The 24,713-nt window shown below is 46.6% G+C and overlaps 1 protein-coding gene across 1 annotated transcript in view; it reads right to left on the bottom strand.

The window, feature by feature from the left end:
• The window catches only part of LOC119951403 (MORC family CW-type zinc finger protein 3-like), a 147,601-nt gene that overhangs the window by 102,147 nt on the left and 20,741 nt on the right, over window positions 1-24,713 (bottom strand). Inside the window, exons 4-6 of the mRNA XM_038774562.1 lie at window positions 6,336-6,553; window positions 3,533-3,680; window positions 2,841-2,997 (exon numbers count right to left, since the gene is read on the bottom strand). Coding sequence (XP_038630490.1) covers window positions 2,841-2,997; window positions 3,533-3,680; window positions 6,336-6,553 — 523 coding nt within the window. The remainder of the gene's footprint in view (window positions 1-2,840; window positions 2,998-3,532; window positions 3,681-6,335; window positions 6,554-24,713) is intronic.

Raw genomic sequence — 24,713 nt, 5'->3', positions numbered from 1 at the left:
GTTCCCGGTGGAATTTTATAAGAAGTATGTGGACTTGGTAGGTCCAGTGCTGGTGCGAGCCTTCAATGAGGCGCGAGAGGGGGGGGTTCTGCCCCCGACAATGTCACAGGCCCTGATCTCCTTGATCCTGAAGCGGGACAAAGACCCTGTACAGTGCGGGTCCTACAGGCCTATCTCCCTCTTGAATGTAGATGCCAAACTGTTGGCAAAGGTCCTGGCAACCAGAATAGAGGATTGTGTGCCAGGGGTAATCCATGAGGACCAGACGGGGTTCGTAAAGGGACGACAACTTAACACAAATGTCCGGAGACTGTTGAATGTGATTATGATGCCAGCAGTGGAGGGGGAGGCTGAGATAGTGGTAGCACTGGATGCGGAGAAGGCATTCGATAGGGTGGAGTGGGAATACCTGTGGGAGACGCTGGAACGGTTTGGGTTTGGGGAGGGATTTATCAAGTGGGTGAAGCTGCTGTATTCGGCCCCGATGGCGAGTGTGGTTACAAACGGGAGGAGGTCAGAGTATTTTGGGCTCCATCGAGGTACCAGGCAGGGATGCCCCCTATCCCCCATACTATTTGCATTAGCGATCGAACCGTTGGCGATGGCACTGAGGGGTTCAGGGGGGTGGAGAGGACTGACAAGGGGAGGGGAGGAACATCGGGTATCACTCTATGCGGATGATTTGTTGTTATATGTGGCGGACCCGGAAGGGGGAATGCCGGAGGTAATGGAAATACTAGCGGAGTTTGGGGACTTTTCGGGATATAAATTAAATGTGGGTAAAAGTGAGGTCTTTGTGATACACCCGGGAGATCAGGGGGAGGGAATTGGGCGGCTCCCCTTTAAGAGAGCAGTAAAGAGCTTCAGGTACTTGGGGGTGCAGGTGGCAAGGAACTGGGGGACCCTCCACAAGCTGAACTTTTCAAGGCTGGTGGAACAGATGGAGGAGGAGTTCAAGAGGTGGGACATGGTACCGCTGTCGCTAGCAGGGAGGGTGCAGTCAGTCAAAATGACGGTCCTCCCGAGGTTCTTGTTTCTGTTTCAGTGCTTGCCCATCTTTCTCCCCAGGGCCTTCTTCAAGAAGGTAACTAGCAGCATTATGGGCTATGTGTGGGCACATGGCACCCCTAGAGTGAGAAGGATTTTCTTGGAACGGAATAGGGACAGGGGAGGATTAGCGCTACCCAATCTTTCCGGATACTACTGGGCGGCGAACGCATCGATGGTGCGCAAGTGGGTGATGGAGGGGGAGGGGGCAGCTTGGAAACGTATGGAGAGGGCGTCCTGCGGCAATACAAGCCTGGGGGCGCTAGTAACGGCACCATGGCCGCTCCCCCCCACAAGGTATACCACGAGTCCGGTAGTGGCGGCCACCCTGAAAATCTGGGGGCAGTGGAGGCGACACAGGGGGGAAGTGGGGGGTCTGATGGCGGCGCCACTGAGAGGGAACCACAGATTTGTCCCGGGGAACACTGGCGGGGGATTCCAGAGCTGGCACAGGGCGGGCATCAGGCAACTGAGGGACATGTTCATAGAGGGGAGGTTTGCGAGCCTGGGAGAGCTGGAGGAGAAATTTGAGCTCCCCCCGGGGAACACGTTTAGATACCTGCAGGTGAAGGCATTTGCCAGACGACAGGTGGAAGGATTTCCCTTGCTTCCCGATAGAGGGGTGAGTGATAGGGTGCTGTCAGGGGTCTGGGTCGGAGAAGGGAAGGTCTCGGACATCTACAAAATAATGCAGGAGGTGGAGGAGGTATCGATAGAGGAGCTGAAAGACAAGTGGGAAGCGGAGCTGGGAGAGCAGATAGAAGATGGGACATGGGCGGATGCCTTAGAGAGGGTCAATTCGTCGTCGTCGTGCGCAAGGTTGGGCCTCATCCAATTTAAGGTGCTGCACAGAGCCCATATGACGGGGACTAGGATGAGTCGGTTCTTCGGGGGTGAGGACAGGTGTGTTAGGTGTTCGGGAAGCCCTGCGAACCATGTACATATGTTCTGGATGTGCCCGGCACTGGAAGAGTTCTGGGAGGGGGTGGCGGGGACGGTATCGAGAGTGGTGGGAACCAGGGTCAAACCAGGGTGGGGGCTAGCGATTTTTGGGGTTGGGGTGGAGCCAGGAGTACAGGAGGCAGGGGAGGCCGGAATATTGGCCTTTGCGTCCTTGGTAGCTCGGAGAAGGATCTTGATTCAGTGGAGGGACACAAGGCCACCAAGTGTTAACACCTGGTTAAACGACATGGCAAGCTTCATCCAATTGGAAAGAATCAAATTCGCCCTGAGAGGGTCGGTACAGGGGTTCTTCCGGCGGTGGCAGCCCTTCCTTGACTTTCTGGATCAGAGATAGGAACTGGAGGCCGAAACAGCAGCAACCCGGGGAGAAAGGGGGGGGGTGGGGATAGCAACGAAGGGAGCACGTCAGCGGGGGGTCGCGGGCAATGACTGCCCGAGACCATCGGCAGAAAGGGAAAAACGGTTTGGTTGCTAGACTGGTAGCGCGGGGGGGGGGGGGGGGGGGGGTGCGCGCGGGGGAGGGCGTGGGGAGGATTTTCCAGGGGGGATTTGGTGTGTTATAATTTAAAATGTAGTAGGGGTAAATGTTTGTATCGAAAAATTTCAATAAAAATTATTTAAAAAAAAAAAAACTAAGGTAAATGCAATAACAGTTGCAGTGGAAAAATATCACATGATCAAATGACATGTGATTAAGTAACCTGAATGGCATCACATTATCAAATCTCCATTAATGTCAAAACCTAATGGAAACACCTATCCACCAGTCAATTCAGTTCTTTTTTCAAAACCTGCCGAACAAAAGCTTTCACACACAATTAGGTGCTGACCCTTAATGAGTAGTCACTTTCAGGAATGTGCTGGTCTTGTCTCTCAGGCCGTCTATAGGTTTTCTTCTTTCCTGCATTATCTTCACAATTGATATCCGGGATTCGGATGTCAAACTGGTCTGTTTCAAAATCCAGTTCAGGTTTCCCATCCTTGTTCCTGAAATATACAAAAGATTTTAATCAACAGGAAATTAAATGTTGGAACTGAATCCGCTCTACTCTGAAAATTCACCCGTCAGAAATGTATCTTCAGATCACTGGTAAATCAATTCATCAACTGCAACAAGTTCTTTGAAATAACTTTGCAAAATTAGTTCATTGAATATAAAAGATGGGCTGCAATTATTTGAAGCAAAACCCAAAGAGTGAACTACAGATATTTAGTTAGATATAATAAGAATGATAAGACAAAAATGAGTATTGGTGGGAAAAGAAGCATGTTGTCAAACCTCCTCCAAAGCAAAGGTGCTAATTTACTTACAAAGTAACACTGACAAATAACTGAGAGGGGATGATATGAACGATCCAAAAAAAAAAATTGTGCACAAGAAACATTTTCCCACCCTGTCCCACTAACAAATCGGAGCAGGAAAAGGGAGTGTTGGGGAGTTGGTTAAGCAGCATAACGGTCCAAAGCTCCGGAAATAGTTTGGTAAAGGATTACTGCTTAGGTTACTGCATTCTCTACTCACCTTCTAATATTCCAAACAATAATCCTGGTTCCTTTTTTGCTGAGGATTGCATCAAATTCTGCCAGCAATTCCTCCTGTGATTTGAAGATGGAATATTTCAAGATGGCCTCCAGACTTGGCACCGAGTCTTCAGTAACTATGAGGTTCTGTGCTTCAGGGAGTTAAGTAATATTCAGAAGAACTTATTCGTGTTGTGCACTTCAAACATTTTCCTCGGTAACTAATTTCACCGTATAATCTCTTCTGCAAAAGTTATCCATCTTCCTACCTTCTTACATCTAGGTTTCCTATTTGAATCCTTCACCAAAGTGAACACTTTGCCTGGAATCATTTTTTTCAACCATCTGAAAACATCATCTTTCTTGAAGTAAATAAACAGAAGGGTAAAATATAGCCTTGGATTAAATGTACATCTCTAAACAAAATGAATGAATAATAACCTTAGACTAAGAACTGCATCTCACTATGGAACCATTCTTCAAATCAGGCAGGGATAAAAGTTTCCACACCATTGGAAGTTTCAAATCTTAAATGAGTATGATCTCTCCAAGAACAATCTCAAAATTGCCCCATTTATTGTAAGCACTATGGCCAATTTGCTAATCGAGTATTAGAATGGAAATGCCAACAAAATTGTTGATTCATGTTCAATTTAATGCCTAATTATTATGTTGCATGCAAGCTGTGCCTTAAATAAATGTTCATACCCAAGAATACACAAGGGAACTCCAACAACATTTAATTACCCAAAAGAGCTCAAGGGACTGATGTGAATGTTATACATGGAAAATCTAGGGGCTAAACAAAGAAAAATAAATCATATACAGCTCCAGAGACTGAATAGTGTCTTATATGGGAAGCCCAGACACTAGTGCAATCAACACAGAGGCAAAAGAACTCAACAGATCAAGTACTTGATACAACAAAGCCAAAGCCCATAATTTACGCCTTTATTTTACAGATTGGATATTCCAGACACTTGGATATGTGCTAAACTGTACACGTATGTCACTGCTGTCTGGAAAAACAATGCACCCGGCTGCAGAATAAACTAATGCTACACAAATCGCGCTGCACTGACTCATGGTAGTTCTGCAATTTAGTTACACTATTATCTGATATAGACTGCTCTTTAGTGTTTTCTGAACAACAATGTGGTAAGCCATCATCATTGAAAATTTTAAAAGATTTTTATATGAATGCTGTTTCTTTGGAGATTTTTTTAAAGAACTAAGATAGACCTTTTCCTTTCATTGGACTAAATAATGGTTGGGAAATCAGAACTGACACTCGTGTTTGCCACACACGTCAAAGTTTCCTTGCATGAAAATCATGACAGCTCTCTTGATGGGTACTCCCAAGTGGTAGATGATTACTGAACAGTCTCAGAAATCTTCGATACCAAGTTTGAAAATTAAAATGAACTCCAGCTCTTGCAATCCCTATCCACTCATTTTTAAAAAAAGATGCAAGTAGTTCCTACTCCAACCCCTACATCATTACCCATTATCCCTTTTGCACCACCTCATTATTTGGCCTTTTCCCTTTATGCATCCTTCCATACACACAGCTATTTTTGCCCTCTGGCCTTGCTCTTATCCTCCACTTTTCAAAAAGTAATTAAAGATGAGTAATAAATGCTGGCCAGCAATGCCCACACCTCATGAATTCATTAAAAATAATTATCTAACAGTGAAGGGTGGCTCATTGAACACCCCTCCCCCCCTTCCAGCTTTCAATCATAAAAAACACCCTTGCCCAGTGCCACCCAATCATTCTCCATTTCCCTGTGGTCATCGGCCTCTCCTCCTTTCACTGACCACCTGCCCTGCTCAGATTCAGTTATTCTCTTAACCTAAACAACTGCACTTGGGTCTCAACTCTCTGGGGTCGATTTTGAATATCCTTACCTGGGATTAACAGGACACCAACACGCTCAGAATTGGGTCAGCAGCTATACTACTCTACCAGCAGTGCAGCCATTAAAGGGGACGACCACTGGCTGTCCAAATGCCTACCATTTAAGTCAATAAAAATGCAAATATAGCTGACGTTAATCAAGTCAATGTGTTGCATGGTATCCAAGAGCGTGATGATTTTGTTCTTGAAGTTTGTATTCATCGTTCGAATAACGTACAAGGCCAATGGCGGAACAGGAAACCTTATCGACTCCTTGTTGATGAATACTATTTTTCTGCCATGTTTACTTGTTAAGTTATTTAGAGTTTTCTTGTCAGCCCTTCTCTTAATATTAATTTGCAAAACAAACACCTCAATATATGCAGTGTATCTCATCCAACAAGGAGAAAATGAAACTGCATGCCATGGCAATTCTGTCATTTGAAGAATGGTTCACCATACATAAGAAATTTCTCCCTTCTGAAATCTAAAATTAACGAATTGTTGACTGGGAAAAAAATATTTAAGATCATTGGGGCATAGTTACAGTGATGAACTCACTTAGTTTGCAAGAGTTGATCAAGATTATTTTTCAATTGTGGTTTATGTTCACAGGAACTTGCTCTTTATAATGCAGATAATATTTCAGGGAGCAGCTCCATAAACTAAAGAATGTATCACACAGGTAATGTAGACACTAAAATATTTAGAATTAGTTGCCCATTAAATAGGAGCTGTATTATATGTTCAAGAAATTAAACAGAGCACAACAGTGGGGAGCATCATAATAACATCTTGCAACACACAAGAACCCTGTGGATCAAAATCAACCAATAATGAAGGAATCCCAAGGAATTAAAATAAAATGTATTGAATATGAAACATCTATTACATTAAAGGATATTATTCTGTTGATTGAAAGGCACAATAGGGATGATGACAGCTTGTGCATTAATCTGTTCCAGATAGGTCTGTGATAGGAGGCCCACACTTAAAGCGCCGCCATTCTTGGTGAAGACAAGAGCATCCTTTCCCAATCTCATGGAGCCTGATTTAAATCCGTTTCCATATACTCCTATCGGCAAGTGGCTTTTACTCCCTGTTTTATTAGTGAAGCCAAAGCTGTGAAATAAAATTAAAGGTTGAAATGAGAAAAATATAAAACAGGCTTGGAAATATTAACCAGTTCTTTACATATAGAGTTCATTCTAATTTCATAACCAACTGTTGAAAAATTAACAGTTTCTTCCAATTCTACCAGGCAGGACCAGACACCACTTTTGTAAGGGAAGGAGGTGCTGAGAGGGGACACACTAGAAATTCTCAACCAGGAAGTCCTCCGTTTTGAGGATTATTTGTAATTTAAATATTTGGAAGTTCAGTCTATCTCCTCCAATTGTACTTGCCCCTTCTAAACTTTGTCAGCAGTCAAGAAATCCATAGTTCTGCATTTGGGTGGCTGGCTCATCCTCCTGCCTCTGGGTGTGAAATGGAAAAATAGGGAAAGGAGGAAATAATAAAACATTTTTTAAATGTTTATTTAAAGAAACATTATTTGTTGATGTCTTCAGAAACCAACAAATTTACATCTGTGAAATTAAGCCAAGTTCACCAATCAAAATTCAAACATGTTTTCAAATCTAGTGCTGGCGTTTTTGTTTGTTTGGGCGGCACCATAGCACAGTGGTTAGCACTGTTGCTTCACAAAGCCAGGGTCCCAGGTTCGATTCCCGGCTTGGGTCACTGTCTGTGCTGAGTCTGCACGTTATCCCTACTTCTGTGTGGGTTTCCTCCTGGTGCTCCGATTTCCTCCTACAAGTCTCGAAAGACATGCTGTTAGGTGAATTAGATATTCTGAATTTCCCCTCTGTGTACCCAAACAGGCGAATGTGGCAACTAGGAGTTTTTCACAGTAACTTCATTGTCGTATTAATGTAAGCCTACTTGTGACAATAAAGATCATTATTATTTATTCTGTCCCAATTTTGTTTCCCTCCACTCCTTTAAAGTATTAATTCATAAATGAGTACAATTTCAGAGATGTGGGAAACCCTTGCCTAATGTCTACTCTTCCTGTTTGAATAATGTAGACAGTGAAACTGACTGGAGGCCAAGAACTTCACGTATTCACACCTGACCTCTGCCTATACACTTTCCAACATAAATCAAAGGATCATCATTGAAAACTGGTTGATTTTTAAAAAATCTTTCCTATTCCAGGAGCATGAGGTCAATTGGAGCGGAGCCATTCTCTCCTGGTTAAGATCAACTGATTCCACACAGACCTAAGAAGGTCTTTTGGGTCCCTAACTTAGCCTCTTTGTCAGAAGGTGCATATTCTCACAACATCATGATATGCTTATAATAAGTTGCATTAAAATAATTTTAAAATCTGCATACCTAAAAAAAAAAGAAAGGAAAATTTCTGGGAATAAGCAAGTCTGTCTGCTTTTTCCTGTTGTGTAACTGAAAGATGATTCGCAGGCACGAACATCCTTTGCATTGTGTAAATCAAACATTTTGCACATTAATATTCCAGGTGGTATATGTGTCCGTTATGGAGAGTCATAAGATTGGAACAGTTATGATGTCTGGCTAGCAAGCTGGCATTCAGTTTTATGCCAGCCCTCTGAAGAGTCAAAATGAAATAAATGGCAGCTATAGAAATTGCCTGGGTCACAGGATGGCTGTGTCTGTTTTCAAGTTTCAGGTTCCAGACCAAGGAATGGAAAGTTTTATCCATTTCTTTTCAAAATCATTCTATATCTGTTCCAAAGTGTGATGCCTTCTATGCAGCATGTACTACACACAAGATTTAAAAGATATACTTTAGATAGCCCATTTTACGAAAACAATACTGGAAAAAAAGCCAGGTTTTTCAGCTTGGGTGCTTCTGATCTGAAGCCTGAACACTAAAGCTTGCTTTAGTTCATAGAACAGCAGGGCTTCCTGATACATATTGAGTTTCAGACAGAGCATCCAAAACAGCATCCTGGATACAACTAAACAGAATTTGATATTCTAATGACTGTTCACAAATGAGACAAGTGCTTTTGGACGCATGTTGAGTAGGGGTGGGTGTAGGGGAGTATTGATGGGTAGGGGGAGAAATTTATTTCTGACTAAAACTAACACTGTTGTCAGACTTTTAACAAAGATATAAACATCAACAACAAGGGAAACAGAATTGAAAGGGTATGGAGGATAAATGGTTTAGGCATCCACAGCCCGATCTAGCTGCACCACTTAAATACCATCTGGTTCTCATCTGCTAAAACTGTTCACTACTCCAAAATCATGCTGGAATGCAAAGATAACTGCTGGCTTCTTTTCGCTCTGGTAAACTTCTTAAACCTCTTTCCCCTGTCCCCTCCACAATCAAATCCAACGATAAATGTGAGGCGCTCACGTATTCTTTCGTGCCATGTTTGATATAATCCAATCAGCTACTCCTGCCCATGTTCTTCCTTTCCTTTACTGCCCCTCCCTGGCATAGCCCTGAACTTGCATGTTTCTCTAGTACCTCTCCCATGCCTTCTCTGAGCTCATTGTGTCTCCTGTTCCCTTGATCCTATTCCCACTAAACTCCTGCCCACCCAACTTCCCTTCTGTGGTGAATGAGATTCACACGGTATTATAATCTGTATATATATGTATCAATATTGTAAGTGCAGTTGCACTACCTGACCACCAGGGGGAGTACCTCTGGGAGTACTCAAGAGTTTGTAATGGGCTCCTCCCTTGGCTGCGCCCAGGACTCCTCCCCCTGGAGCTGCTGTATAAAGATCCATGCCACAGGGTCAGCCAGCCAGTTCATCGAAAGTTCAACGGCTAACAGGCTGGCTCTGTTGTAAGTATATTAAAACCGCTATTCTAATCCTACAAGCACGTGTCCGTAGAATTGTTGGTTCCAACAATTTAATATACTTACGAAACAGTCGAAGTAAATCATGGAAGCAGCCCTCAAGCCCGGACAACTAGAACTCGACCCGCAGGATGCAGAGGCTAAAGAAATTTTTTCCCACTGGCTGAGATGTTTTAAGGCATACCTGGCAGAAGCCAGCACCGCCGGAACAACGGAGGAACAAAAACTCAGCCTACTGCACGCGAGGGTAAGCCACAGAATCTCCACACAGCTAAATCCGGCCGGTTCTTACACCGCAGCGCTGGTGATATTGGACAAAATGTACGTTAGGCCCATTAACGAGGTTTATGCACGCCATGTGTTTACGACTCGCTGTCAGCGACCAACAGAAACGCTAGCCGAGTTTGTACGGGAACTGAACAATCTTTCCAATGACTGTAATTATCAAGCCGTTACCGCGGCTGAACATAGGGAGCTTGCTGTGCGGGACATTTTCATAGCGGGCCTTAGATCTAACTATGTGCGCCAAAGACTGCTAGAAAAGGGGGCCCAGGACTTAGACACTACTGTGGAGGCTGCTACCACTATGGAAGTCTCCTTCCGTAGCCTCACGTCGTTTCCCGCGGACCCCGCGACCTCATCGTGGACACCCGACCAACAATTCCCCCAGGCCTGTGCCGCACAGCCCCCCAGCTAGCTCGCTGCCAAAGCCAGTTACTCTGCTGCCCCAGCCAGCTACTCAGCTGCTCCAGCCAGCTACTCAGCTGCCCCAGCCTGCCATTTCTGTGGCCAAAGCCAGCACCCGCGGCAGCACTGCCCAGCCCGATCCGTGACCTGCAGCAGCTGCGGGAAGAAAGGCCACTATGCTAGAGTGTGCCTCGCGAAAAGGGCCCCAGTTTTTAACTCCCCAGTAGAGAGAACAAATCGCTCCCAACACTAGCGGGCCCGCGGGGCCCGAAATGCTGCGGCCTACGCCCCGACTCCGCCCCCTCCCGTCACGTGCGATCCATGGGGGCCGCCATCTTGGCAAACCCCCACCATGCGGCCGGCCACGTGCGACTCATGGGGGCCGCCATCGTCCTCGCTGCTCACCACGTGCGATCCACGGGCCCCATCTGCATCGGCATGCTCAGAAAGCTCATCTGAAGACTACGACTTCCCCGGGCACTCATCACGCGGCCAGCAACTCAGCGCAGCGATCCTGCATCAAGCTCGCCAGAACGTACCGGCATCTACATCAACCGGACGCCCACTCGGAAGACTATGACCTTTCCGGGCACTCATCACGCGGCCCACAACTCAACGTGGTCACCCTAGATCAATCCCGCCCCAAGCACCTAAGAAGTTCGATGGCGGAGGTCCAGGTCAACAGGTACAGCACGCCATGCCTCTTTGACTCTGGGAGCACCAAGAGCTTTATACACCCAGAGTTGGTAAGGCGCTGTTCACTTCGTATTTTTCCTGTGAGCCAAACTATCGCCCTCGCTTCGGGATCCCACTCAGTCCAAATCCAAGGACGCACCGTCGCTACGCTCACAATTCGAGGCGCTAGTTATTCAAAATTTAAACTTTACGTCCTGCCTGACCTCTGCGCGCCAGTCTTATTAGGCCTGGATTTCCAGTGCAACCTCAAGAGCCTCACCCTCAGCTTCAACGGGCCCCTGCCCCCACTCACTATCTGCAGCCTAGCCACGCTGCGCATCGCCGCCCTCCTCTCTTCGCCAATCTCACTCCAGATTGCAAACCAGTAGCTACTCGCAGCAGGCGATACAGCCTACAGGATAGGGTCTTTATCCGATCGGAGGTCCGACGGCTGCTCAGTGAGGGGATCATAGAGGCCAGTAATAGTCCCTGGAGAGCTCAGGTGGTCGCCGTCAAGACCGGGGAAAAATTTTGTGTGGTCGTCGACTATAGCCAGACCATAAATCGCTTTACGCTCCTAGACGCGTATCCCCTCCCCAGAATTACAGACATGGTTAATCAGATCGCCCAATATCGGCTATTTTCCACCGTGGATCTGAAGTCTGCATATCACCAGCTCCCAATCCGCCCGGAGGACCGCCACTACACGGCGTTCGAGGCCGATGGCCGCCTCTTCCATTTCCTCCGGGTTCCCTTTGGCGTCACTAACGGGATTTTGGTGTTCCAACGAGCAATGGACCGAATGGTAGACCAGTATGGGCTGCGGGCCACGTTTCCCTATCTGGACAATGTTACCATCTGCGGCTATGACCAGCAGGACCACGACGCCAACCTCCACCGTTTTCTCCAGACGGCATAGAAATTAAACCTCACTTATAACAAGGAGAAATGCGTTTTGCGCACAAACAGACTGGCCATCCTCGGCTACGTCGTGGAGAACGGAGTCCTGGGCCCAGACCCGGACCGCATGCACCCCCTCTTAGAACTCACTCTCCCTCATTGCCCCAAGGCCCTCAAACGGTGCTTGGGGTTCTTTTCATACTACGCCCAGTGGGTCCCCCAATATGCGGACAAAGCCCGCCCACTCTTTAAGGCCACACGATTTCCCCTGTCTGCTGAGGCGCGCCAGGCCTTCAGCTGCATCAAGGAGGACGTCGCCAAAGCAGCCATGCGGGCGGTGAATCCACTCCCTTTCAGGTTGAGAGCGACGCCTCAGAGGTAGCTCTAGCAGCCACTTTAAATCAGGCAGGGAGGCCCGTCGCATTTTTCTCCCGTACCCTATCCGCTTCAGAACTCCGACACTCCTCTGTCGAGAAGGAAGCGCAAGCCATCGTGGAGGCTGTTCGTCACTGGAGGCACTACCTCGCAGGTAGGAGGTTCACCCTCATCACCGACCAATGATCGGTTGCCTTTATGTTTGACAACACGCAAAGGGGCAAAATAAAAAATGATAAAATCCTTTGGTGGAGGATCGAACTCTCCACCTATAGTTATGATATTAAATATCAACCGGGGAAGCTCAACGAGCCCTCGGATGCCCTATCCTGCGGGACATGCGCCAGCACTCAGATCAGCCGTCTGAAAGCCATCCACGTGGACCTCTGCCATCCAGGGGTCACCCGGCTCACCCACTACATCAGAGCCCGAAACCTGCCTTTCTCCAATGAGGAGGTAAAAGCGGTCACCAGGGACTGCCCGATCTGTGCAGAGTGCAAACTGCACTTCTATAGACCAGACAGGGCCCACCTGGTCAAGGCACCTAGGCCCTTTGAACGCCTTGCGATCGATTTCAAAGGGCCACTCCCCTCCACTAACAAGAACATTTATTTCCTCAACATCATCGATGAGTTCTCCCGATTCCCTTTTGCTATTCCATGCCCCGACATGACCTCCCACACAGTCATTAGGGCCCTGAATCGTGTCTTCACCCTGTTCGGTTTCCCCAGCTACGTGCACAGCGACCGGGGTTCGTCCTTTATGAGCGACGAGCTGCGTCAGTACCTGCTCAACAAGGGCATCACCTCGAGCAGGACTACCAGCTACAACCCCAGGGGGAACGGGCAGGTGGAGAGGGAGAATGCGACGGTCTGGAAGACCGTCCTACTGACCCTCCGGTCTAGAAAACTCTAAGTCTCCCAATGGCAAGAAGTCCTCCCAGACGCGCTCCACGCAATTAGATCCCTCCTCTGTACAGCTACAAATCAAACCCCTCTCCAGCAGCTCTTCATTTTTTCTAGGGGCACTACCACGGGGGTCTCACTTCCGGCGTGGCTGAGGACACCAGGCACAAAACTGACCCCCTTGTTGAAAAGGTGCGCCTCCTTCATTCCAACCCCAGGTACGCATCGTGGAGTTCCCGGACGGTCGCCAGGACACAGTATCCCTTCGGGATCTGGCACCCGCTGGATCCAGCCCCCCCCCCCACCCCCACTGAGGAACCCCTTACCCCGTTCCCTATGCTGCCGCCCCCTCGTGCCCCGGATTCTGCAAGCTCGCCCCACCGGTTCCACGCGCCAGCACCAGCCCGCCCCCAGTCGAGCCAGAGGTGTATGAAGTTTGGACGAGACCCGCCATCGTCTGCCATCGTTCCCCAGCTCTCAACACCCACCCAGCCACCGCAAGAGGTTGCAACCCCGGTGCGCCGCAGATCGAAACGAACAATTCATCCACCGGACAGACTAACTCTGTGAGCCACCACCCCCGCCGGACTCGATTTTTTTCACAGGGGGTGAATGTGGTGAATGAGATTCACACGATATTATAATCTGTATATATGTGTATCAATATTGTAAGTGCAGTTGCACTACCTGACCACCAGGGGGAGTAGCTCTGGGAGTACTCGAGAGTTTGTACTGGGCTCCTCCCCCTGGAGCTGCTGTATAAAGATCCGTGCCACAGGGTCAGCCAGCCAGTTCACCGAAAGTTCAACGGCTAACAGGCTGGCTCTGTTGTAAGTATATTAAAACCGCTATTCTAACCCTACAAGCCCGTGTCCGTAGAATTGTTGGTTCCAACACCTTCCTAGCCCCTACTCTAGCTGAGATGGAAATAGTATTTTGAAACCTGCTGTCATCACTCTTGTCTCCTCAGAAAAAAAAAATCCTTTCCTCCTTTGGTACGGCTTAAAACCTACTCCTCTGATCAAGCTTTAAGCCATTTGATAGAACAACTTCTTATGTGGTGCTGTGTCTTATTTTGTTTTACAATCCTCCTGTGATGACACTTGGGATGTTTCATTACTTTCAAGGCATCATATAAATGTAAGTTGTTGTTGGTGATGCATGCTCATTTTGTATCATTAAACAAGCAGAAATTGTACAAACTTAACTGAATGATTCTCATCTTAACTATTGCTCTGCATATTTCATGTTAATACAGAATAAAGCAGCTTACGATTTGAACCAAACGTTGCCTTATTTACTGTTAACTTGGTCAATTTTAGAGTCATAGATATTTACAGCATGGAAACAGGTCATTCGGCCCAGCTTGTCATTGCCACCTAGTTTCTATCACTAAGCTGGTCCCACTTGCCTGCATTTAGCCCATATCTCTCTATCCCGACCCTACCCATGTAACTGTCTAACTGCTTTTTAAAAGACAAAATTGTACTCACCACTGCCTCTGGAAGTCCGTTCCAGATGCTCACCACCCTCTGTGTGAAGAAATTTCCCCTCTGGTCTCTCTTGTATCTCTCCCCTCTCATCTTAAAACTACGCCCTCTAGTTCTAGACTCCTCTAACTTTGGGAAAAGATGTTGACTATCTACCTATCAATGCTCCTCATTATTTTATAGACTTCTATAAGATCACCCCTAAGCCTCCTACGCTCCAGGGAAAAAAGTCCCAGCCAATCCAGCCTCTCTTTATAACTCAGACCATCAAGTCCTCGTAGCATCCTCGTAAATCTCTTCTGCACTCTTTCTAGGTTAACAATATCCTTCCTACATAGGGTGACCAGAACTGAACACAGTATTCCATGTGTGATCTTATCAATGTCTTGTACAACTTCAAGAAGACATCACAAATCCTGTGTTCAATATTCTGACCAATAAAACCTAGCACGAAGAATGCCTTCTTCACCACCCTGTCCACCTGCGACTCCACCTTCAAGGAGCAATGAACCTGTACTCCTAGATCTCTTTGTTCTGTAACTCTCCCCAACTCCCTTCCATTAACTGATTAGGTCCGGCCCTGATTTGATCTACCAAAATGCATCACCTCACATTTATCCAAATTAAACTCCATCTGCCATTCATCGGCCCACTGGCCCAATTGGTCAAGATCCTGTTGCAATCTTATATAAAATTCTTCACTATCCATGATGTCACCAATCTTGGTGTCATCTGAAAACTTACTAACCATGCCTCCTATATATATATATATCAAATAACAGTGGACCCAGCACTGATCCCTGAGGCACACCGCTGGTCACAGGCCTCCAGTTTGAAAAACAATCCTCCATAACCACCCTTTGGCTTTGGAGATTGGAGAAATATAAATGCAGAAACACATCTAGCCAGTTCAGGTTACAAGGGAGTTTTACTGTTGCTCCTCTGAATCTTACTACTCTAAAGTAAATACAGGGCATTGTGAATCAACTCCCGTGAAAGCAAGACAGACTGCTTACATGGGGTATTTATGGGAGACCTGAATTTGTAGCAATGATCCTGATGGACCGTTCTCAGAGAATAATGTCCCATCAATTTTGTAAATTGTAAAAAAAACAAATTTACATTTCAAGATTGACTCAAAGATCATGACTGGAAAAAATAATTCCTTGTACTTCTGTGACAAGTTATCGAGACGCTGACATTCCTCAAAAGCCTTTCTTCATGAATTACTCATAGAACCGCAATTCTATTCCAGATATAACCCACACGCGTGGAGATAAACAGGGCTGGATTCTCCAAAAATTCTCCAGCCTAAAAACTCTGGGCTTTTCTTAAGAAAGTCCTGAGCGATTCTCCTAGTTGCAGGGGGCTGGCAGGGCCCCAGAATGCTCCTCGTAGCTGCGCACCGCACTTCCGGTCGGGAGTCCGCGTAATGCGCAATGGCGGACCGTGGACCGTCATCCAAAATGAAGGCCCTCCGAGATCCCGACGTGCCCGCGGATCCGTGACACCTGATCGCTCGCCTGGCCGATCATGAGGCCCCCCACCAGTGATCGATCCCCCCCACCCCGCAAGCAGGGCAGCCGTGCACTGAATCCACAGCCGCCACCCGAGGTTCCTGACGGCCGATACGTGGTTAGAACCACGCCGCCGGGAACTCGGCCAGTTTTGCGTGGGGGTGCTCTGTCAATGGCCCCCTAGCTGCGCCGCGTAGATCGCGTGCGAGCGCCCAGAGAATCGTTTCAGCGGCGTCGGTCCCGATTTCCCCGTAAACGGCCATTCTCTGCCCCTGCGCCAAACGTGATTTGGGTGGAAAATCCAGCCCATGATCTGCTGATCTTCTTTTGCTAGTATTTGTTAAAAGGGGGATGAAGACCAGGACAATGTTCTTTGAGCATACCTGAAAAGGCAGACAGGATGTCAGATCAGTGCCTTAACTGAAAACTGAATATTTAAAAATCCAACACTCCTTCTGCAATAATTGGAGATTGATAACATAAGAACATAAGAACTAGGAGCAGGAGTAGGCCATCTGGCCCCTCGAACCTGCTCCGCCATTCAATGAGATCATGGCTGATCTTTTGTGGACTCAGCTCCACTTTCCGGCCCGAATACCATAACCCTTAATCCCTTTATTCTTCAAAAAACTATCTATCTTTACCTTAAAAACATGTAATGAAGGAGCCTCAACTGCTTCACTGGGCAAGGAATTCCAGAGATTCACAACCCTTTGGGTGAAGAAGTTCCTCCTAAACTCAGTCCTAAATCTACTTCCCCTTATTTTGAGGCTATGTCCCCTAGTTCTGCTGTCACCCGCCAGTGGAAACAACCTGCCCGCAGCTATCCTATCTATTCCCGTCATAATTTTAAATGTTTCTATAAGATCCCCCCTCATCCTTCTAAATTCCAACGAGTACAGTCCCAGTCTACTCAACCTCTCCTCATAATCCAACCCCTTCAGCTCTGGGATTAACCTAGTGAATCTCCTCTGCACACCCTCCAGCGCCAGTACGTCCTTTCTCAAGTAAGGAGACCAAAACTGAACACAATACTCCAGGTGTGGCCGCACTAACACCTTATACAATTGCAACATAACCTCCCTAGTCTTAAACTCCATCCCTCTAGCAATGAGGACAAAATTCCATTTGCCTTCTTAATCACCTGTTGCACCTGTAAACCAACCTTCTGTGACTCATGCACTAGCACACCCAAATCTCTCTGACCAGCGGCATGCTTTAATATTTTATCGTTTAAATAATAATCCCGTTTGCTGTTATTCCTACCAAAATGGATAACCTCACATTTGTCAACATTGTATTCCATCTGCCAGACCCGAGCCCATTCACTTAACCTATCCAAATCCCTCTGCAGACTTCCAGTATCCTCTGCACTTTTCGCTTTACCACTCATCTTAGTGTCATCTGCAAACTTGGACACATTGCCCTTGGTCCCCAACTCCAATATGATATGCTCATATCAAAAATATTAAAATCAGACAGTAGAAACTGAGTGAAGCTGCCTCACACTGTGATATCAGTGGATCGGTGCGTTATTTTATTGGTGCTAAATATGTTTATTCACCATTATGCTAATTACAGAAAAAAAAACGCAGCTCTAGTTTTATAAAACCTACAGGATTTATTTGTTGGGTATAATTTAAATAGATTATAAACTCCCTCTACAAGTCAAGTAAATATTCCTGTGACACTAACACAGACCTAAGCTTTAACTTTCTTAGGTATGCTTTGTCATGAACTAGGATGTAGCATTGAGTTAATGGCTTCTAATAGGTATTTCTATGTCTTTATACATACAAAAATAAAATTGTACTCCTGTTACAGATTCCTAGTACATATCTACGAATGCTGTAAACAGCAAGGTATTGAATCTACTTGTTGGGCTGTGAAAGTAGGTCTAGAGATAAATGGAGAATCACTATTGATGGTGCCAAGACCACAGCATGAATATGTACATTATCTAGTCAGTGCTTGGTACACGATGTATAAATTTACCTTTCCTGTGATTTGTCGAATATTGTGTTACAGTGTGTAGTATTATGCTGTATACCAGTTTATTTGGATAAATCATATGTTTTATTTTGCTATGCTACATTGGGGAGGCGGTAGTGTAATGATATTGTCGCTGGCCAGCATAAGCCACAAGTAATGGACAGAGCTAAGAGATTCCATAGAGAACGCATCAGATCTAAGCTCTGCAGTCCTGCCAGAGGCACAGGGCAGGCATCAGACAGTTTGGGGACCTCTTCCTGGATGGGAAGTTCGCGACTCTGGAGGAGCTGGTGGGGAAGTGGAACCTCCCCACTGGGAACGCTTTTAGGTATATGCAGTTCAGGGACTTTGTTAAGAGGCAGGTGGCGGAGTTTCCAAGGCTACCGCCAAGGGGGGTGCAGGACAGGGTGCTTTCAGTGACGTGGGTCGGAGAAGGGAAGATCTCGGCTATCTACTAGCTGATGCAGGAGGAGGAGGAGGCCTCAGTAGATGAGCTCAAAGCGAAATGGGAGGAAGAGCTAGGGGAAGAGATTGAGGATGGGACGTGGTCGAACGCCCTGGAGAGGGTGAATTCTTCCTCCTCTTGCACACGGCTCAGCCTAATTCAGCTGAAGATGCTGCACAGGGCTCACATGACGGGGGCAAGGATGAGCCGGTTTTTCGGAGGGGAAGACAGGTGTGGGAGGTGTTCGGGTGGCCCGGCAAACCACACCCATATGTTTTGGGCATGTCCGGCCCTGGAGGGGTTTTGGAAGGGGGTGGCGGGGATTTTGTCGGAAGTGGTTGGGTCTAGGGTCAGGCCGGGCTGGGGTCTCGCGATCTTTGGGGTAGCCTCGGAGCCGGGAGTGCAGGAGGTGAGAGAGGCCGGCATTCTGGCCTTTGCGTCTCTAGTCGCCCGGCGCAGGATTCTGTTACAGTGGAGGGACACGCGGCCCCCAAGTTCGGAGACCTGGGTCAACGACATGGCTGGGCTCATCAAGTTGGAGAGGATGAAATTTGCCCTGAGGGGGTCGGTACAGGGGTTCTTTCGGCGGTGGCAGCCCTTTCTCGATTTCCTGGCGAAGGGGTAGAGGGTGGTCAGTCTCGGCAGCAACCCGGGGGGGGGGGGGGGGGGTTTGTTTTAGCGGCGGTGAGTTTGTTATGTTATTTTCTTCTTTCTTGTATTGCTATTTGTTATTATTTATTTTGGGGGGGGAAGAGTTCTTTTCTTGTTTTGGTGTGGAAACATGCCTTGTTTGTTTTAAATTATTAAAAAACTTGAATAAAAATTATTTTTTTTTAAAAAGTAACCGATACTATTGCAGGCACCCCGGTGCCAGAAAGACATAAACAAAGCAAGGCCAACGGCCACCTAGGACATGCTCAGCCATCAGGGCACCCACCCCTTTATTGGTCAAGATCAATACGAGTGATCAAGATATGGCCCAATTAATCGGGGCCAGGTTCAAGGCCTGCCCAAAAGCGCGCGAAGCCCCTTCAGGTATAAGAGGCGGCCCCGAGAGAGAATCGCTCTCTTGGACTCGGCTCTCGAAGCGGAGAGACCCGTCCACCAGCTACACCAGAAGCAAGTAAGTCCAAGGTCAATGCTCGCCATCAGACGGACGACCTTAGCTGTTCTCCTGTTACATCTGCGAACCCAACAGCCTCAGATCCGAACAACGGCCATTGTTCCTCTGACTGAGTGGGCACCCGAAGTTAAGTATAGGTGTTAGCGTTAGAGATAGTTTAGTTTGTGGTATTTTGTGCATGAGTAGATATTACTGTGTGTGTAAATAAATAGTATTGACTTTGAACTAACTAACTGGTGCATTGGTTCTTTGATCAGTATTCGGGTTGAACCTTGTGGCGGTATTGAAAGATACCTGGCGACTCAGAGCAAACAAAATTAGGATTAGGGAAGGCGAACATATTGACCGCTATATTCATAACCAGATAAATGTAGCAACATGGTCTCCTCTGGTGGTCCCCAGCATCACAGATGTCAGTCTTCAACAAATACGATTCACTCCGCATTATATCAATAAAGAGCTGAGGCACTGGATATTGCAAAGGCTATGGGCCCTGATAATACCCCGGCAAGAGTGAAGACTTGTGCTCCAGATTTTGCCGCACCCCTAGCCAAGCTGTTCCAGTACAGCTACAACACTGGCATCTATCCAACAATGTGGAAAATTGTCCAAGTGTGACCCGTACACAAGGGACAGGACAAATCCAACCTAGCCAATTGCCGGCCTATCTACTCTCCATCATCAGCAAAGTGATGGAAGGGATCATCAGCAGTGCTATCAAGCAGCACTTACTCAGCAATAACCTGCTCACAGACACTCAGTTTGGGTTCCGCCAGGGCCACTCAGCTCCTGACTTCATTATAGTCTTGGTTCAAACATGAACAAAGAGCTGAATGTCAGAGGTGAGGTAAGAGTGACTGTCCTTGACATCAAGGCAACATTTGACCCAGTATGGCATCAAGGAACACCAGCAAAACTGAAGTCAATAGAAATCAGGAGGAAAACTCACCGCTGGCTGGAGTCATACCTGGCACAGAGTAAGATAGTTGTGGTGGTTGGAGGTCAATCATCTCAGCCTCAGAACATCACTGCAGGAATTCGTCAGGTCCAACCATCTTCAGCTGCTTCATTAATCACCTCCCTGCCATCATAAGGTCAGAGTGGGGATGTTCGCAGATGACAAATGACTGCACAATGTTCAGCAACATTCGCGACTCCTCAGATAGCGAAGCAGCCCATGTCCAAATGCAGCTAGTCCTGGGTTATATCCAGGCTTGACCTGATAAGTGGCAAGTTACATTCATGCCACACGAGTGCCAGGTAGTGACCATCTCCTACAAGAGAGGATCTAACCATCGTCCCTTGACATTCAATGGCATTACTATCACTGAATCCACCACCATCAACATCCTGGGGATTACCATAAAACCATAATTAGGCCACTCAGCCCCCATCAAGTCTGCTCCGCCATTCAATCATGGCTGATATTTTTCTCATCCCCGTGCTTCTACCTTCTCCCCATAACCCCTGATCCCCTTGTTAATCAAGAACCTATCTATCTCTGTCTTAGACACTCAATGATTTGGCCTCCACAGCCTTCTGCGGCAAAGAGTTCCACAGATTCACCACCCTCCAGCTGAAGAAATTCCTCCTCATCTCTGTTTTAAAGGATCGTCCCTTTAGTCTGAGATTGTGTCCTCTGATTCTAGTTTTTCCTACAAGTGGAAACATCCTCTCCACGTCCACTTGATCTAGGCCTCGCAGTATCCTGTAAGTTTCAATAAGATCCCCCCTCATCCTTCTAAACTCCAAAGAGTACAGACCCAGAGTCCTCAACCGTTCCTCATACGACAAGCTCTTCATTCCAGGGATCATTCCTGTGAACCTCCTCTGGACCTTTTCCAAGGCTAGCATATCCTTCCTTAGATACAGGGCCCAAACTGCTCACAATACTCCAAATGGGGTCTGACCAGTGCCTTATACAGTCACAGAAGTACATCCTGGTCTTGTATTCTAGCCCTCTCGACATGAATGCTAACATTGCATTTGCCCTCTTCACTGCCGACTGAACCGGCACATTAACCTTAAGAGAATCATGCACAAGGACTCCCAAGTCCCTTTGTGCTTCTGATTTCCAAAGCATTTCCCCATTGAGAAAATAGTCTATGCCTCCATTCCTCCTTCCGAAGTGCATAACCTCACACTTTTCCACATTATATTCCATCTATCACTTCTTTTCCCACTCTCCTAGCCTGTCCAAATCCTTCTGCAGCCCCCCTGCTTCCTCAGTACTACCTGTCCCTCTACATATCTTTGTATAATCTGCAAATTTAGCAACAGTGCCTTAAGTTCCTTCTTCCAGATCGTTAATGTTTATTGTGAAAAGTTTTGGTCCCAGCACTGCCCCCTGAGGCACACCACTGGTCACCGGCTGACATCCTGAAAAAGACCCCTTTATCTCCACTCTGTCTTCTGTCAGTCAGTCAGAATCTTACCCTTAACACCATGGGCTCTTAACTTACTTATCAGTCTCCTATGCGGCACCTCGCCTTTAAAGGCTTCCCAATTCTCGCCACTTTGTATGCTTTTTCATTTGCTTTTATGCTGTTTTTGACTTTCCTCGTCGGCCTTGAATGTCTTGTCATCCCCTTAGCATGTTTCCTCCTCCTTGGGATGAATTTCTGTTGTGCCTCCTGAATAACCCCAAAAACACTTGCCATTGCTGTTCCACTGTCTTTCCTGCTAAGCTCCCTTTCCAATCAACTCTGGCCAGCTCCTCCCTCATGTCTTTGTAGTTATCTTTATTTAATTGTAACACCGAAAGATCGGATTCCAGCTTCTCTCCCTCAAATGTAGGGTAAATTCTATCGTATTGTGGTTACAGCTCCCTAAGGGTTCCTTCACCTTAAGTTCCCTAATCAAGTCTGCCTCATTACACATCACCAAATCCAGAATTGCCTGTTCCCTAGTAGGCTCTGTCACAAGCTGCTCCAAAAAACCATCGCTTAGACATTCCACAAATTCCTTTTCTTGGGATCCACTACCAGCCTGATTATTCTCAGTCCACCTGCATATTGAAGTCCCCCATGATTATTATAATATTGCCTTTTTTATATACCTTTTCTATCTCCCAATTTATTTTCTGCCCCACATCCTGACTACTGCTAGGGAGCCTGTACATAACTCCCATCAGAGTCTTTTTACCTTTGTGATTCCTCAACTCTACCCACAGTGATTCTATGTCTTCTGATCCTATATCGCTCCTCGCTATCGATCTAACTCCATTCCTTACTAACAATGCAACCCCGCCCCCTTTGCCCATCTGCCTGTCCTTTTGATAGGACACATATCCTTAGATATTTAGATCCCATCCCTGATCCCCTTGTAGCCACGTTTCTGTAATGCCCACAACATTATACCTGCCAATTTCAATGTGCGCAACAAGCTTATTTACCTTGTTCCATATACTGCGCGCATTTAGGTACAACACCCTCAGTGCTGAATTGACCACCTCCCTTCTCATACTTGTCACCATTTTTGCTCTGCCTGAGGGTGATGTTGTTCTCTTATTTTTGTTCTCTATTTCCCTTCAGTTATTACACCTTCTAAGCTAACGCTCTGGTTCCCACACCGCTGCCATACTAGCTTAAATCCTCCCGAGTGACTATCATTGATCAGAAACTGAACTGGACTAGCCATTTTAATATTGTGGCTGCCAGCGCAGGTCAAAGGTTAGGACTCCTACGGCGAGTAACTCATCTCCAAAACCCATCCACCATCTACAAGGCACAAATCGGGAGTGTAATGGAATACTCTCCACTCGCCTCTCCACAGCACCAACGACATTCAAGAAGCTCGACATCATCGAGGAAAATGCAGCTGCTTGACTGCTACCCCTTCCACAAACATTCAAACTCTCCACCACCGACTGAAAGTGGCAGCCGTGTGTATCATCTACAAGATGCACTGCAGTAACTCACCAAGGTTCCTTAGACAGCACCTTCCAGATCCATGACCACTACCATCTAGAAGAGCAGCAGATACCTGGGATCCCCACCATATGAAGCTTCCTCTCCAAGCCACTCCACCCAGGCTTGGAAATATTACGCTGTTCCTTTACTGTTGCTGAGTCCTGGAACCTCCTCCCTAACAGCACAGTGGGTATATCTACACCTCTGGACTGCAGTGGTTCAAGGAGACTGCTCCCCACCACCTTCTGAAGGGCAACTAGGGATGGGCAATAAATGCTGGCCTAACCAGCGATACCCACATCCCACAAAAGGATTTTTAAAAAATTGGATTTGGGACTGTTATATATGGGCAGCACGGTAGCATGGTGGTTAGCATAAATGCTTCACAGCTCCAGGGTTCCAGGTTCGATTCCCGGCTGGGTCACTGTCTGTGCGGAATCTGCACATCCTCCCCGTGTGTGCGTGGGTTTCCTCCGGGTGCTCCGGTTTCCTCCCACAGTCCAAAGATGTGCGGGTTAGGTGGATTGGCCATGCTAAATTGCCCGTAGTGTCCTAAAAAGTAAGGTTAAGGGGAGTGGGGTTGTTGGGTTACGGGTATAGGGTGGATACGTGGGGTTGAGTAGGGTGATCATGGCTCGGCACAACATCGAGGGCCGAAGGGCCTGTTCTGTGCTGTACTGTTCTATGTTCTATATCTATTGTGTTGTAAAACCAGGTTTATTCCATTAGTTATGGGACATTATGTATGGTCTACATTATATAATTGTGTTGTAAAACACTTTGATCTGTTGTGCATTCTATAGTACCGCAGGGATATCTTGTGGGATTCTTCCTTGGCAACTACTATTTATAACATTTATTATTGATATGGAACAAGACATATACGCCAGCATAATTACTATTTGCTGTTGATACAAAGCTATGTGGCAGGTAATTAGTAAAAAGATTATTTTCAGTGAAACTTGGACTAATAAATAGACGGGGTCATGTAGAATAAATGTATTCAATAATGCTAAATATAGAACAGTGCATAATACTGTTACATAAAAAGTCTTAATTTATAATGCACCAATGGATTGTAGAATTTGTTGAATCTCCATCCCACTGAGATACATTATCAGGAAGAACAGGAATAAAAATTCCAGGAGGCATTCACCCACATAATTGACAATAGCACAGGTAAGAACAATAAGAATGAGAAATCAAACAAGCAGTATCACACCAGATACAGTGAAATGAAATGAAATGAACAGTGAGTCAGTAGTCACTGCACATTGGCACTGAAAGGGCACTTGAACATGAATATAACATGAAAAAGTCCAACCTGAAATAGATCAATTAATTGTAGGATTATCTAAAGCTCAATGTCATGAGGGCACACGATGTACCTTCACATG

This window comes from Scyliorhinus canicula, chromosome 17 (assembly GCF_902713615.1).
Source record: "Scyliorhinus canicula chromosome 17, sScyCan1.1, whole genome shotgun sequence".
NCBI classification, from domain to species: domain Eukaryota; kingdom Metazoa; phylum Chordata; class Chondrichthyes; order Carcharhiniformes; family Scyliorhinidae; genus Scyliorhinus; species Scyliorhinus canicula.
Note: the sequence above shows the minus strand (reverse complement) of the source record. Positions and strands in the feature narration are given on the sequence as shown.